This window comes from Microtus pennsylvanicus, chromosome 20 (genome assembly GCF_037038515.1).
Source record: "Microtus pennsylvanicus isolate mMicPen1 chromosome 20, mMicPen1.hap1, whole genome shotgun sequence".
NCBI classification, from domain to species: Eukaryota; Metazoa; Chordata; class Mammalia; order Rodentia; family Cricetidae; genus Microtus; species Microtus pennsylvanicus.
Window position 1 is genome coordinate 37,533,044 of NC_134598.1, and position 16,183 is coordinate 37,549,226.

General features: G+C 43.4%; 1 protein-coding gene across 1 annotated transcript in view; it reads left to right on the forward strand.

Moving 5' to 3' along the window:
• Nucleotides 1-16,183, forward strand: part of Polr3b (RNA polymerase III subunit B) — a 106,949-nt gene that overhangs the window by 37,070 nt on the left and 53,696 nt on the right. The window contains exons 13-16 of the mRNA XM_075954157.1: nucleotides 7,788-7,949; nucleotides 10,917-11,117; nucleotides 13,469-13,631; nucleotides 15,418-15,571. Of these exons, the coding sequence (XP_075810272.1) occupies nucleotides 7,788-7,949; nucleotides 10,917-11,117; nucleotides 13,469-13,631; nucleotides 15,418-15,571 (680 nt within the window). The remainder of the gene's footprint in view (nucleotides 1-7,787; nucleotides 7,950-10,916; nucleotides 11,118-13,468; nucleotides 13,632-15,417; nucleotides 15,572-16,183) is intronic.

Consider the following 16,183-nt stretch of genomic DNA (forward strand, 5'->3'; position numbering starts at 1 on the left):
GGTGGTTGGTATGAGCTGTCTTGCATGGGTGCTGGGAATGGAACTCAGGCGGTGACATGAGTTGGGTTTCAGGTGGGAGAGAATGGGTTTGGAGGAGAATAGACAGAGGCGATAGCAATGATCCAGAGGAGGGGTGGTTCTCTCCCTGGACCCATCTGTCCAGCCCCCACAGCTAAAGTTAGAAGTTAGAACAGTTCTTAGGTTTGCGAAGAGTCGGGATCTGGAGTATGGGGAAGCTCTGGTTAAAGGTTAGTGCCTGTTTCACCACCTTCAGGTTGACCACTCACCATGCAAGGATTTACCCTTTCCTATCTCTAATCCTCATTTTCACCATTTTTCAATTAAAAAAAAATCAAGCTGTTAAGTAAGTCCTTAAAAAAGGGGGTGGGGGATTATGTAGAGGAATATGGAAGGGAATGAGGAGGAGGCTAAAGAGGATATCCTGTTGCTTAAGAAATTAGAATTAAAAAGAGGACTCCCACATGCAAGAAAACATAGCTTAATGAACAGTGTAAGCACATGAAGGTATTGTGTTGGCGAGAATGTGTAAGAACAATAGCTGCTGGTTCCCACCCGAGGGACGAGGCAGTGGAAGCGTGCTTTAGCTTTAGATAACAGAGTTGTCTCCACTGGCCCAGGGAGCTTTCCCTCAGTCTGGCTGCCACCAGAGGGTTGCCAGGCCAGTCGCCAGTAGGTGTTAGCAAAACCTACTGATTTCAGGCTTAATCTTTGCACTTACCTTTTCTTTTTCAGTAATGTGTTCATTATTTGCTGCACGTTACTCCGTTCTTTGTCTGCAAATTTTTTGTTTCTAACGCAGCTTGCTTTGTATGGGTGAGATATGGAATGGCACCAAAATCCAGGGATTTCCATCCCGGACAAAAGAATGCCGTCTTGACTTCAGAGATTGCCTAATCCCAGCTGTTCTGATAATGTAATTAAGGCTGCCTAATGTCTTTAATTTTGCAACCAGTTTGTGTGAAAAGGAGAATTTGGCACTCTGAAGGCTTAAACACTAAATAGCAATCTCAAGGCGCCTAATTAGAATTCTCTGACATTAAGCTAATTGGTGAAACTGTATTTCAGCGGCTTAGCTTCTTTATTAATTTTTTTTAGCATTTTCATTGAAAATCAGTTGATGAGCTGTCAGCACTTTTCCCTTAAATATGATTTGCTCAGTGGTGCTTCTGTCTTCAGCAGGAGGAAAGTTCTCAAACTAGCAGTAGGAAGTGTTGAATATTAGCGAGGCATCCGACCCTTGTCATCATTTTACTTCCAGCCTAGATCTTGTGGTTCATTGTGTGGCTTAGCCTCACAGCCTCTCACTGCTCGGTAACTGGACAGCGTAACTTCTAAAGTTGACATTTTTAGAGAGGAGGAATTTTTCCCTGTGGCAGTGTGGGTGACTCTGCGAGCCCATTCACTAGTGTTAGCACCAAGGACATTTTCTTGTGTTTGAATCAGGAGGCCACAAAAGAGTCAGCTGGAATCCAAAAACAACTTCATCATTTGAGACAAAAGCAGCTAAGTGTAAGGACTAATTAAAAGAGCTGGGCTCTGAGGTCCGGTTAAGGGCCCTTGATTCTGTGCAGGATGCTTGTGCAGGTTCCATTGCGCGGCCCACAGGAAGTGGCTGGAACAGGCTTCGGTGGTCCCTCCCCCTCTGCACCTGCGTCCACTCCCACAGTCTTTCTTTCCTTGAGTGAAACTGCTGGGTCCCACTGTCGGGAAGGATTAAGCTCTCGGGGGAGGAAGTTTTCTTTTTAGAACACTTTTGTACATTCAAGTCCTAGATCCTGGCTTCCTGATCTGCAGACTTGATTTTAGTGGAAAAGTAGATGGGTGTCTCCAACCCAAGGGTTTGGAAAGCCATTTAAAACGGTCCAGCTTAGAAAAATTCTTTTGATGTTAAGGAAAACTTGGTTGTTTTGAGTAATTCTTTGTTCAAAGTTGTAAGTCTGCTTTCCCATTATAAATTCAGGAATATAGTCAGCAGGGAATTTGGTAAATCACCAACTTGCATGTTTTCAGTGATCTCAGAATTCCTCTTTAAGTGAATCATTGAAATATTTTACTAGTTGACTTAAATCACAAACCAATATGTTGAGCTTTTATGTTCTGTTTACCAAAGGAAAGCTTATGTGGGAAATAGGTGTATAATTATGAATAGAGATTGGTGTTTATAATAATAGCTACTATATTGTTGAAGAAGTATGCCAGCTCCCTGTTCTAGTAATAACTACTCAGTCTTTCCTCTCTGTGAACTTGATGTTACTGATATTTCTATTATCTGGTGCTGTGGCACACGCTTGTCCTAAGCAGTGGCTTCATTTCTTAGACCACACAGTTTTGTGGGTCAGGCTTTCAGATGGAACTGGGCTGTCTGCCTGTTTCACATGGTGCTGGTGGAGGTCAACCACTGGTCATCTAGTGAAGGGCAAGGCCCGTGAGGATGTGACTTCTCTGGCCTGTGGCTCGGACGACCACACACTAAGGGTGCATGTTTCCATGGACAGACAGAACCTCTGTCTCAGGCCTAGAATCCTTAACACTTCATGCAGGTCAGAATGCTCACAAGCCCGCCCATGTTGTTTTTATACTTCAGGGGACAGCCAGAAGTTGGGCAAAGTTTATTCACATAATTTGGGTTTCTCCCCGTGTCTCTTTCCCTTCTGAGAATTTTTTACAGCTATTTGTATTTATTAGCTGGGGTTGCTTTTTTTCTGGTTCTTCATCCAATAAAACCAAGAAGGGAACTGAGGGGGTCCTAGATCGGTGGGATGGGAGTCTTTATTTTTTCTTCCCATTTAGACCTATCTCACAGTGCAGTTAACTGTTAGGTAAAAAGTTTTAAAAACAAGAAATGTAGCCATTGCTGAATATCTTCCGGTTTCTGCCTCTCTGTGCCTTCAAGATGGCTCTGCTGTGTTCAGACTCCATCTGGAGGCGGATCCATCCCTTTGGTGCTGGACTAATCACACCCCCAGGTCTGCAACAGATGCCTATCTGTGCCTTCAAGATGGCTCTGCTGTGTTCAGACTCCATCTGGAGGCGGATCCATCCCCTTGGTGCTGGGCTAATCACACCTCCAGGTCTGCTACAGCCACCTTACCCGGTTTTCATCGCTCCCTGCTCTTCCATGACCAAACTGTGTGAAATACGTTATCTAATAGCATTTATTTTCATGTCATCCTTAGCATCAATTAGTTTATCACACAGATGTGTGTTATGAGGGCACAGATGCAATGGATACGAAAGGCTTCTTCTCAGCTCAGACTGTCATCCGTGCCCCTCCGTTTGCCTGTGCTTCATTTCTCTCTGCACTTAGAGTTATTTGCATTTATTATTATCTTAATTTATTACAGTGTTTAAGGTTTTTGTTTTTGTTTTGTTTTTCAAGATAGTTTATCTGTGTAATAGTAGCTTTGGCTGCCCTGGAACTTGCTTTGTAGACTGGGCTAGCTTTGAACTCACAGAGATCCGCCTGCCTCAGCCTCCCGAGTGCTGGGATTGTGCCAGCAAGTTTTTTGTCTTCATTATTTCTAGTTGTGCGTCTGTGTGTGAGTGTGTGTACAAAAGCATGGATGCCCGTGAGGCTGTGGGTGCCGAGCAGCACACTGCTCTTTACTGTTGGCTTTGCCTCTAGCTCTGACAGCAAAATTGTAAACCTTTTGCCACAATATAAGTTTTGTTTATTTTTGAGCTTCATAACATAAATTTATATCATACAATTTATCTATAATTTTTATATTCAGCATTATTTTTAAGATTCAACAGTACTGTGTATCACCATAGTGCATTTTTATTTCTGAATTATAATCCACTGCGCGTGGTGCTCTGCCCAGTCTCCCAGTCAGGAGCTCTGTGTGCTTTCCCTTTTCTTTATCCTAGCCGCCCTCGTCACCTCTCCTGGTTGCTGTTGTAGATACTTAGATCAAGAGGACTGGCTGCCCCAGTGTGTGCACTGCCTTGTGTCTCCCTCCATCGCTTCTTGCCTGACTCTGACGCTTTTGTCTCTGGGGTTCAGAGTGGCATCTTCTTGCCTGACTCTGACGCTTTTGTCTCTGGGGGTTCAGAGTGACATCTTGTGTCCTTATTTGTGTTTCCTCCTTAACGGATGGGATTGAGCTCTTTATTAACCGTTATTATTTCCTCTGCTTTGAAATATCTTGTTTGCATCCTTATTAATTTCAAGAAGAAAATTTGAGTGTTCTAGGTCCTGTTTTTAACGAATTATGTATGCTATAGCTATCCTCGCCTGAATTCTCCATTTAACTTCATGACACCTTTTAACAATTTTTTATTTGTAATCAGCTTTGTTAACTCTCTTTTTCAGTATTTTGACCTTTTTGTTTTTGAAATTTATATCTTTGGTATTTGTTCTTCAGACAAGTGTGAATGGTATAAAGAACCCTATTTCAGAGTGGGGATTTATCTTAGTTGGTAGGGTGCCCACATTCCTGAGTTCAGTCTCTCACAGTATGGAAGTGCATTGACTATAATCCCAGGACTCGGGGTGGAGGCAGGACTTCAGAAGTCAAGAGCGTGAGCTGCTCCTTCAGAGAACCCAGGTTTTATTCCCAGAACCACTTGTTATACGATCCTTCACTTTTTGGTCCATTTGCCTGTATGTCTGTTGTCTTTATCACAAGGTGGACTATTTTAGGGTCTTAGAGTTTTCCTTATAAATCTTAGAATTAGTCTGCTAATTTTCATAAAATTCTTGTAGGGATTTTCCTTAGAATTACAGATAAAATTTGGAGAAAACTAGTAATTTTAAAATATTAGTCTTATTCATAAATCTTATTTAGGTTTTCTTTTGTGTCTTCCATTAAAGATATCTACTCTTATCCAGCGAAGGTCTTTTGCCCTCTTAAAATAAAACAAAGCAAGACAAAACACACACACACACATACACAATAAAAAAAATGTTTATTTCTGAAGCTAGAGAAATGTCTCAGCAATTAAGGGCATTAGTTGCCCTTTCAGAGGACCAGAGTTTGGCATCCAGCACCTACATCAGCATCTCACGACCACCACTCTTACTCCAGTGCCTCTGCTATAGCCCACACACCTGCAGACACACACAAAAATATATTTTTAAATAAGACTTATTTCTAAGTATCTTTGAGAGTTATTTTTAATGAAAATATGAGTATGAAAATCTTCACATATATAAAGATAGTAAAATCAGCTGTCATGTATTCTGTGATTATTAGAAGTTCATCTTGTTCTGTCTGCATCCTCTTGAGCACCCTCCCATCCCCTCTGCGTCCCAAAGGGATTGTTTAAACAGGATACAGCCATCAAATTATTTCAGTAGATCAGGAAATTACATTATACACAATAAGATATGTCTCTAAATCATTTTCAAACCTAAAGTTTTGAAAGAGTAATTTCTTACTGTCATCAAGGATCTTTGAGCTGTTGTGTCTCGCTTGTTGATTGGTTGATTTGTATATTAGATTCCTTCTCATCATGTCTGTGTGTTTCAAGAAAGTGTAATTTTGTCCTAAGGAATTTCCTACATTCTAGGTTTGGTTGATGGCTCTGCAGAAAAATAGAACCAATAAGGGGTAAGAGAAATGAATGAATTTACTAATTACATCAGTGACTGGTGTGGCTATAAAGGCAAAGAAGTCCTTTGATATGCTGTGTGCAAGCTGGAGAGCCAGAGAGGTCAGTGTGTGTTTTGTCTCATAGCCAGTGCTGTATATCACAGCCTGAAGCTGAAGGCCTGAGAACCTGGGGTCCACCATGGAGGACGGGAGGCCTGCATGCAGTGCAGGAGCTGGGGTTCAAGGAAAGGTGCCCTTCTCGGCCTTTCTGCTCCATTTGAGCCCCATGTTAGGTGATGCCTGCACACATCAGCTGAGCACGTGAACTTTCTTCATCCAGTCCTCTGGTTCATATGCTGGTCTCTCCCAGAACCATTTAAGTGGATGTCCTCAGAGGAGAGCCCTTCACGCACTTCCTGGGCTTGTGGTAGTGGGGTAGACCAAAGCACTAACCCCAGAGCTGCCTGCTTAGGCTGCAGATGTGAGGTTTTGTGGGTAGACAGGATCTCAGCGCATCTCACACTGACCTTGAACTCACTATATATCCTAGACTAGTCTCAAATTTTGGATTTTCCTGCCTCTTCCCTCCCAAGTGTTGCGATTACAGAAATATGCTTCAGCGCCCAGCCTCCTTATGACGTGTGCTGGTGTGTGTCGTATGTATGCACGTGTCTGATTTGATGACGTGTGCTGGTGTGTGTCGTATGTATGCACGTGTCTGATTCAATGACGTGTGCTGGTGTGTGTCGTATGTATGCACGTGTCTGATTCAATGACGTGTGCTGGTGTGTGTCGTATGTATGCACGTGTCTGATTCTCTGATGTGCTGGTGTGTGTCGTATGTATGCACATGTCTAATTCGATGACGTGTGCTGGTGTGTGTCGTATGTATGCACGTGTCTGATTTGAAATGTAGAGACTGGACTCTGGAACGTTTGTGTTCTCTGGCTGCACTACCTGATGGGTGGTAGTGCTGTGTCCTGTCAGAGGATGTGCCCCGCAGTGTCTGTCTTCGTGGACTGAGGGCTGGGAACTGGGGCCTAGGATCCCGGGTCGTCTCCTGATGGCTTTCTTAGTCACGGATGAGGATCATTTCCGTTTTTGTTATTTTTCTATGGTATGGAAAGTCATGGTATCGAATATTTTCATTTTAACATATTCATTATCTAGATTTTAAATAATACTTTCATCATCTCTTTGCTCCTGTGAGACGTAATCGATGTGTAAGAGACAAGAAAAAAATGCTAGCTAAAGTGCTTTAAAAAAAAAAAAAAAAGATGGGTTCTCATTATGTAATCCTGACTGCCCTGGAACTCACAGAGGTCCACCTGCCTCTCCTCCCATGTGCTGGGGTTAAGCGTGTATGCCACCATGGATGGCCTCTAAATAGTTTTAAAATCGAGTTTGCTGGAGGTTAATTTAGTTCTTGAGTTTCCTCTAGGGACGGTGAAATGTGTTTGTTTTTTCTTTCTGAACTTGATGATAAACGGATATTTTAACTTTTACTTAAATCTAACACTGGTATCTCTATTTTTTTTTCTTTTAATAAATGAGTAATCAAATAAGTGACTGGTGGCTTTTGACGGGAGATTGCATTTGAATCTGTAGGACAGTTTAGAGAGACTGAATAACTTCAGTCATGCACTCTGTGACTGGGGCATCTCCTAGTGAGGGTTTCAGTCTTTCTCTTGGTAGTAGTTTAAATACAGCTGCCTTTTGTTTACTGGGCTTGTATCTTGCAAGCTTGCTAAATGCACCTTGTCCTAAAGCAGTTCCTTTTAAAGCCCCTGTGGCCTTCTCGAGACGAGTCAGCGTCAAGGAAAGGCAGCTCTGTGGTTTCCTTCTCATTACTGATATCCCTCCTTTGCCCCATTGACCTGAATTCCATCTCCACTGCTGTGCTGAGCAGGAATGTGGAGATGCATGTTCTTCCTTGTCCCCAGTTTCCTGAAGGAAAGCCATCTGCTCCCGACCCTTCCCTGTGGGCTGGGCCCCTCTGTGCACCGATGCAGTGATCCTTGACCTGGAAGGTTTCATGCTCTTCCGGCCGTGGAAGCTGGGGGACTTGGAATCCACCTCACCCTCTGGCGTCACCCCTCTTTTTGACATTAGTGATCAGTTGGATTTTATAAAAATGTATCGTTTTAGTTTTTAAATTTCTTCCCCCCCCCCCCCGCCTAAAACAGAGCTTTGAGACATAAGCTTAATCATTGTGTCCTTTTCTTCTAGCTCTTATCTCTTCTTTTTGAAGATTTGTTCAAGAAATTTAATTCGGAAATGAAGAAGATTGCAGACCAGGTGATCCCTAAACAGAGAGCAGCCCAGTTTGACGTTGTGAAACACATGCGCCAAGACCAGATCACCAATGGCATGGTGAACGCCATTTCCACCGTGAGTCTCCTCTGCAGTCTGAGAGGTCAGGTAGACTAGAAGTAGGAAGGCTAGTGGGGACACATGTGACAGAGATAAAGTCATCAAAGAAACATGAGCTCACCGATTCTCCCTGAAAGATAGTGTGAAGTTTAAGTGCTGTCAGGGGGAATTTTGTTAACATAGCCACTGTCGCTGTAGTTCGTTCAAGTGTGGAGTCATTTAGCCGTACGAGCTACTGCTGTCATTTCAAAAGTAATTCATAATTTAAATAGCTTTTATTATGGTTTTCTTACTTTTTATTAGTTGTTAATTACTTATAGTGCTTAATTCACAAATTTCATCATGGGTGTGGAGAGAAACTGCATATGCATATAGGGTTCTGGAGTTCTTGAATTTCAGGCATCCCCTGGGCCTTTGGAGCAGGTCCCTCATAGACTGAGGAGGACGAGTGTGTAACTTCACTGCTGTGATGTAGTTCCTGCTACATGGCACTGTGAAAAACGCACTTGCAGGGAGAGGAGAGATCCCTTGGTCTGTTAATCATCCTCCTTTTCATAGGCACTTGCCTCCATTTTCTTCCTGTAATGAAATTGACATATATCAGGCAGATTTCTTAGTTGGCAGCTTTTGTCCAAAGCCATACAAAGGTGTTTTATTTCACAGTAGGGTGTATATTCTTCAGAGATCCATCAGCTGTTTCTTTCTGGGCCCTGAACCCATCCCCTGCAGCTGCTGCGTATTCAGGGCCAGGCTATTCACAAGAGGTTATCAGATAGGTGTCTGCTCCCTTTTTAAAAGCTTAGCAACTATAGGTCTATCTGATGAAGTCTGCCCCACATATTATATTCCAGACACACAATTAGTTTTATGGATGATCTTGCCCCAACAAAGAACAATATGGCCCAGTGCTTTGAGTCCCATGACCATGAAACAATAGGGCAGACTTCTTCACTGCAGCTTCAGAGGGTTAGTGGGTCTGTATGCCGCCTTTATAGAGCCAGCCACAGCTAAGGAAGAGGTGCAGCCCACCTCTGCTTGGGCACGTTGGCCTCCTGGTCTATGTTCTCAAGGCAGAAGACCTGTAACGTCAGCATTGCCTGAGAGCCTCTCTTGCTCCTGACTGTGTTCTTCCAGCAGAACACCGGTTTATCTTCTCGACACCTGCACTTAGAAAGCACTAGGCCTTGTGGCAGGTGTGTCCCACCAAGCTAGCTTCTTCCTGTGCTCCATCCCCCACCTCCTTCCTAGTGGGCTGATCATTTCAGCTCCACTGCAGGTCTGTCTTACTCTGGAGCCAGCTGATACACAGCAGTCTGTGGGCTGCCTGCCTGCTTGCTCTTGGCTTTTAAGGGGTAGAGCTTTATGCTTAGAATTTAGCATTTATTAAAACTGTCAAAAAATTGAAAATCCATAAGAAATAGATTTTGAATTTAACAAATGAAAATTTTAATTCATGAGGGAGATCTCCTAAAAAGTCATATTTTAATATAAACTGTTATTTGCGCTCCAAAAACAGTGGTTCTCAACCTGTGGGTCATAACCCCTTTGGAAAGCCTCTATCTGAAAATATTTGCATAATGATCCAAAATAGTAGCAAAATTGCAATGATGAAGTAGCAGTGAAAATGGTTGTATGTCTGGGGTCACCACAGCATGAGAACTGTACTGAAGGTTTGCAGCCTTAAGAAGGTTGAGAACACCGTCCTAAAAGTTCACTAATTTTCTTGTTTTGAGGCTTCAAAAGCTGGGATCCACAAGTGCTCTCTTGAAATTGAATTCAAAAGTTTGTGTTAATAGTCCTCTGTCAACTTTTCTCAAGAAAACATGAATATCTTTCACCCGGCTCTTGAAGAGGACGTGGCGCTCCCCAACACACACAGACATCCTCTGTGATGTCTTGGAGATAACTGAGTCAAATGGCTTTTGAGATTTTTTTTTTTACTTTGCTTTTTTGACGCATACCATTTCCTACAATTTATGTTACTATGTTTTCATGGTTTTGGAGAATAATATTTAATGTGTACAACTAATATAAACAAAAAAATTTTTAAATATAATCTGATGTGTTCAGTATATAGAAGATAAAATTAACATTCAAAATTTACTTGTAAGTCCATTTTTATTAATATTTCAGATTAGCATACAGATTAATAGAGTTCAGCATTATAGCATCTTCTCACTAATGACAGAAATTTGTTTTAAATTGATGTTTCTTGATTTGACAACATAGTATTTCTTTTTTTTTTTTTTTGGTTTTTCAAGATAGGGTTTCTCTGTGGCTTTGGAGCCTGTCCTGGAACCAGCTCTGTAGACTAGGCTGGTCTCGAACTCACAGAGATCCGCCTGCCTCTGCCTCCTGAGTGCTGGGATTAAAGGCGTGCGCCACCATCGCCCGGCCCATAGTATTTCTTAATGTAAATAATACACAGTTTTAGGGCTGAAGCTGTAGCTCAGGTAGAGCTCCTTAGCATTTGCAAGCCCTGGGTTTGATCCCCAACAAAAAAGAAGAAGAAAAAGAAAAAAAGGCCATGATAAATTAAAACACACAATTTCATATTCCTTGGGCCTAGATTAAGAAAGTATAGATGACTGTCTCTTATTAAACTACTGTTAGAGTCCTTTTTTCTGTGCTTGTGTTTGTCTCAGCACTGCTTTTGGAAGGCACCTAACAGTGCATCGTACGATTCTCTTTGGGCTCTAGGTAGGTTTTGCCTGCGGCGTGTGGCGCCCTCACTAGCTTCTCACTGGTCCATTTCTTGCTCCCTGTGGAATCCTCTGGTTCAGCTGCCTCAGGCAGTGGACCCTGAATCCCAGAGAAGGTGACTCTCCTGCGCGACTGCTCGGAGCTGGTCACTAGTCACAGAGTAGCCTCATTCTGTGCCTAGAAAGCCCAGCAGCTCCTCGCTGAGTTCTGGCTTTGGTTTCTATAGTTAGATCACGCTGTATGTGCATCCACAGTCCTCTCACGTGCTTCGTCTCTCTGCAGGGAAATTGGTCTCTAAAGAGATTTAAAATGGACCGCCAGGGCGTGACCCAGGTGCTGTCTCGTTTGTCGTATATTTCTGCTCTTGGCATGATGACAAGAATCTCCTCCCAGTTTGAGAAAACAAGAAAAGTGAGTGGTCCTCGTTCTCTCCAGCCGTCTCAGTGGGGGATGCTCTGTCCCTCTGACACACCTGAAGGAGAGGTAAGGTGCTATGGAGTCTCTCTGGGGTTGGAGGTCACACCTGTTGGGATGGGAGTCTGGGGTCCTGCTTCTGGGCCCACGGGTTATTTCTTTTGTTCTGATTAACTGGCTATTTGGCGAGAAATACCGCTGTGGTTTGTCAGGGCTCTATCACATTATCCCAAAACCAGAGGCCTTTCAGAAATTGAGTCAGCATCTCTTTCTCACTTCACCCTGAGAATCAAGACATATAGTAAAGAGGTGATCAGGATGTAGACAGCTGAGAGAGCCATGACCTTTGTTGCTCAGAATTATCTTTGAGTAGCGTCTTGATTTCTTTAGTTGTGCTTAAAGGACCTCATAGACAGTTGCAGACAACTTGACACATGCAGCCAAAGACCTGCAGTGATTGTGAGTTGTATGGACAGCACAAGCCATTACCTGACAGCCAAATCATTGGATTCGCCGAGATTTAATTACTTAGCCTCACTCTGTCCTCTGTTTCTTGGCTTCTTTTTATAGATTAAAAAAATGATAATTTGTCTGTGTTTGTGTGTGGCTGAATGTATCTATGTGCACCATTTGCATGCAGGCACCACAGAGGCCAGAAGAGGGCGCTTTCTAGCCCCTGGAACTAGAGTTAGAGGCTGTCGTGAGCTGCCTAGTGTAGGTGCTGGGAACCAAGCCTAGGTTCTCTGTCTCTCTCTAGCCCCAGGCTTTCCCATGATACTGTTGTTAGTATCACCTGATTCTAGTCCTTTTGAGTCATGAACTAATGGAGGAAGGTGGTCACCACTGTATCTCCAGGTAAAGGAGGAAGGGTAGACCACCTCTGTGTCTCCAGGTTCCTACAATAGAAGTCCTGTAAATGTACACTGAATGAAAAAAATAAGTTTATAGCAAGTGAAGGTATAGGCTTCAAAGTGTAGGAATTTGTTAGAACTCAAAAAGTGAAAATTAGTTCAAACAGGCTATGGTTTTTAGAAAAATTCTAATTTATCTTAAACCGTAAGGAAATTCATATTAAACTTAATATAGTTTCCAAATATATATATCGTGAACTTTCAATTACTTAAATTTCTCATAGCTAAATTTATTTTCAATTTATCTTAGCTAGAGTTTTTATTGCTTTTGGGGGTTGAACCCTCAGCAGCAGCCTTTCCTAGGCTCTTTTCAAGGACTCCGACCCTGCCACATGGTGCCAAGCCTTGACTTTTCTCCGTAACCCCTACATTCTGAAGGTATCTACTTCCACTGAGGCGGCACGTCCATCAGTGGTCTCTCCTGGCCTTTCCCAGCGCCAAGCCTCCCTGCTCTCCATGACCCTTTCATGCCACCTGGGAAGTTGTTTACATTATCAAGTTTGGCTGCCAGCACAAGGTGCAGCCTTTGCCCCCCTAGACCACAGCACTCAGGGTACCCAGATTTGCCATGATGGTGATGGATTCTTCAGCTCCAGCTGACCAGTATCAGTTTTCTTCACAAAGCAAAGGTTTCCTTTTAACCGTTCCGAATTCAAAATATTGAGTAGCCCTGATAGAGTCTTTAAGGGAATTGCAAACCTCTCTCTGAAACCTCACAAGCCAGGCCTCCATTGTCTCCATTCATCTGTGTCCCTACCTTCCAAGCCTCCGCACAACAGCCTGCTGAGCTCTGAGCACGCAGATTTTCCACCCCAAAGTGCATATGCCACCACAGTCCTCCAGAAAGCACAACCAGGTCCGTCACAGCAAGACCCATTGACCTGGTACCGGTTTCTGTCTTAGTTAGGGTTTCTATTGCTGTGATAAAATGCTATAAAACTTAGAGTCCCATGTCTCACTCCATCACTGAGGGAGCTCGGGCAGGAATCTGGAAGCAGGACCTGAAGCAGAAGCCATGGAGGAATGAATGCCGCTTATTTGCTTGCTCAGCCTGCTTCCTTATACTTCACATGACCACCAGCCTAGGGATGGTGTTCCCCAAGTGGACTGGACTCTCCCACATCAGTCACTAACGCGTACTTACTTCAGACTTGCCTTCAGGCTAGTCTTCTGGGGACATTTTTCTCAGTTGTGGTTCCCTCTTCTCAGGTATCTTAGCTTGTCTCAAGTTGACAATAAACTAGCCAGGACAGTGTCTTTTCTTGTTATCCGAGGAGAAATTCCTCAGCTTAAAGAATATACACATTTTAAAGGTGATGTGCTTGTTTGAGGTGTGTGTGTGTGTGTGTGTGTGTGTGTGTGTGTGTGTGTGTGTGAATTCCCAAGCATCTCTTTCAAGGTTGTACTTTTTTATATTGCCACCAACAAAGAGGTGAGCCTTTTCAAATACAAGCTGTACTTTGTATGACTAACGCCCATTCTTAGAAATGACTGTCTGTTTTTTGTTAGGCCTGTGGTTTGGTTAAAAACTTGGCCCTTATGACACATATTACAACTGACATGGAAGATGGACCCATTATTAAGTTGGCTGGTAACTTGGGAGTAGAAGATGTGAATTTACTCTGTGGAGAAGAGCTCTCTTACCCCAATGTGTTTCTCGTCTTCCTGAATGGTAAGTATGCTATAGAGACGTGCTCTTCCTAAGCCAGTGGCTCTCAGCATGTGAGCTGCAACCCCTTAGGGGTCAAGTGATCCTTTTATGAGGGTCATCAGACATCCTGCATATCAGACATTTACATTATGATTCATAACTGTAGCAAAATTTCGGTTATACATTAACAATGAAAATAGTTTTGGGATTTGGGGGTCACAACAACATGAAGAACTGTATTAAAGGGTTGCAGCATTAGAAAGGTTGAGAACCACTGTCCTAAGCAATCTTTTGGGAGTAGAGAGAAAATCCATTGATCCATTCTTTTTGTAGTTAAAACATAAACATGCTTTAGTTATGGCCACAGACAGACCTTTAAGTTGTATTTTATTTTTATTGAAAGTAAGTATTTTCCATACAGTATGTTCTGATTATGGTTTCCCCCCCTTCATTTCCTCCCACGTCCTTCCCACCTTTTTGCCCTTCCAAGTCCACGACTTTTTTTCTGCCTCTTTAGAAAACAAAGAGGAAAACAAATGAATTAGAATAAAACAAAACCAAACCAAAAGAAAAAGCTAAAGAAATGGTACACAGGCAGACACACACAACATACACACACTCACACACACGCCATAAAAATACAAAGTATGGTCAAAAATACCCAACAAAGGAATATGAGACTGAAAAAAAAATCTCCAAAAATACTGTTGAGTTCTTTCATCTTGGCCATCTACTTGCTGGGCGTGGGGCCGCCTTTAAGTATGGTCTGTGTACCTAGTGAGACTCCCCTGAAGGAACTGATCTCTCTGTGTGAGCAACTGGTTGTTAATTGGAGATAGCTTGCATAGGTATCTGGCACAGGAATTCCAAGCAGATGGATTCCAGAGAGGGGAGTGGACATGAGCTCCCAGGCTGACTGAGACGCTGTCTCCAGTAGGTGCTGATTTGAAGGAAGAAAACTGGTAACAGAGCAGTGTATATTTTGGCTGTGGTACCCAAGATTCTGAGAACACGGAAGAACAGCACTGGGCCCATCTATCTGAGCTGCTAAAGCATCCATAGTTGAATAAGCGTCGTGTGATATCTCAACAGCTAGTTAAATACGCACACGGTTCTGCAGAAATGATCACATCAGCTCACTTCACAGTGTTCAGCTATTCAGTCACCTACAGCTCAGCAGTGGGGCAGGATGTTGTGCTCCTCTAGAGCATCTCCATTTCCTCCTTCAAAGCCCCAGCGGCTGGCAGCAGTGTGCCCTACCCTTTCCTCTTCTGACTTGGTAGCTACGTGTTGTCTGGTGTGCTCTTCCCTTCTTTTCCCCCTTCCTCCCAGTCAGGGAGTCACTAGCCCTTTATAACGGAGGCTCTGGAGTCAGGGTCAGCTGCCTGCCTTGTCAGTGCTTCCCAGGAGTCTGCGCATCATCCTGTGCCTCTGAGTCCTCATGCTAACCCTGGGAGGGGAAACCTTGGTTTCCTAGCAGGTTCTATAGGGCAGGGTTCTCAGCCCTTTTCCTCACACCTGCCTGTTCTAGTGTGAACCTTATGCCCCCGAGACCATGCTGACAGCCAAGGACAGTGAAGCCAATCTTGGGGAACTTCTCAGTCAGTGTCTGGAGTGATGGCCACAGGCTTCAAGTCCCTCAGACTGTCTTTGAGCACACCCTTGTGCTGCTTCCCAGAGCCTGTGGACCAGTTCTCATGTTAGTAACTGTTTTCAAATGGCTATTCCTTGCTTCTCAGTACTATTAGTGGATGGGTAATTTAATCAGATTACTTTGATCTGACTTACCTGTGTCTTCTCTGTTTAGGCAACATCCTCGGTGTCATCCGAGACCACAGAAAGCTCGTCAGTACGTTTCGGCTGATGCGGAGAGCAGGGTACATCAACGAGTTTGTCTCTATCTCCACTAATCTTACAGATCGATGTGTTTATATCTCCTCTGATGGAGGACGGTTGTGCAGGTATGTTGCTGTAAAGAACTGAAGTCTTTTTATGTGAACTTCTGAAAGAAATGGCCTTGCTTTTAGTTTTGAAGATGCTTTAGCCACTCCTGTCATGGAGATGAGTTTAGTTCAGCTATCAAACACTCTCGAGGTTAATGGCAGGTTTGAAAGCTAATGGGAGACAGGTTTTGTCATCTGCCAGGAGAAGCAGAAATAATTACCAGTAGCCACCAACTGTAGTATGAATGGATGCTGGTTATGTGTTGTCTTCCTGGGTGTGTGATGTGTGGGGGACCATTATCTGAATTACTGTCTTCTCTAATGAGCAACTTGGCCGTCTGCTGGCCTGAGCCACATACCCGGAGCTAGAGGAGAGGAGATTGGCTTTTTCTTGGCAGTCCTCAGAAATTCGTAGTTTTTACCCCTGTATTCTGCTGAACTTTAGTAGAGTTTTAGTAGAGTTCTGTTACTTGACCCGAGAGTGAGGGGAAGAGGCCAGGGAAAGCCAAGAGTAAATGTATGAAGACATAGATAAAGAAGGTAACTAGAAAAGTAGACTCCTTTTGTTCCCTTGGTGAGTAGAGTCCCTTAAGCAGACAGAAACCCACCAGTGTCTGCCTTCCACCAGGC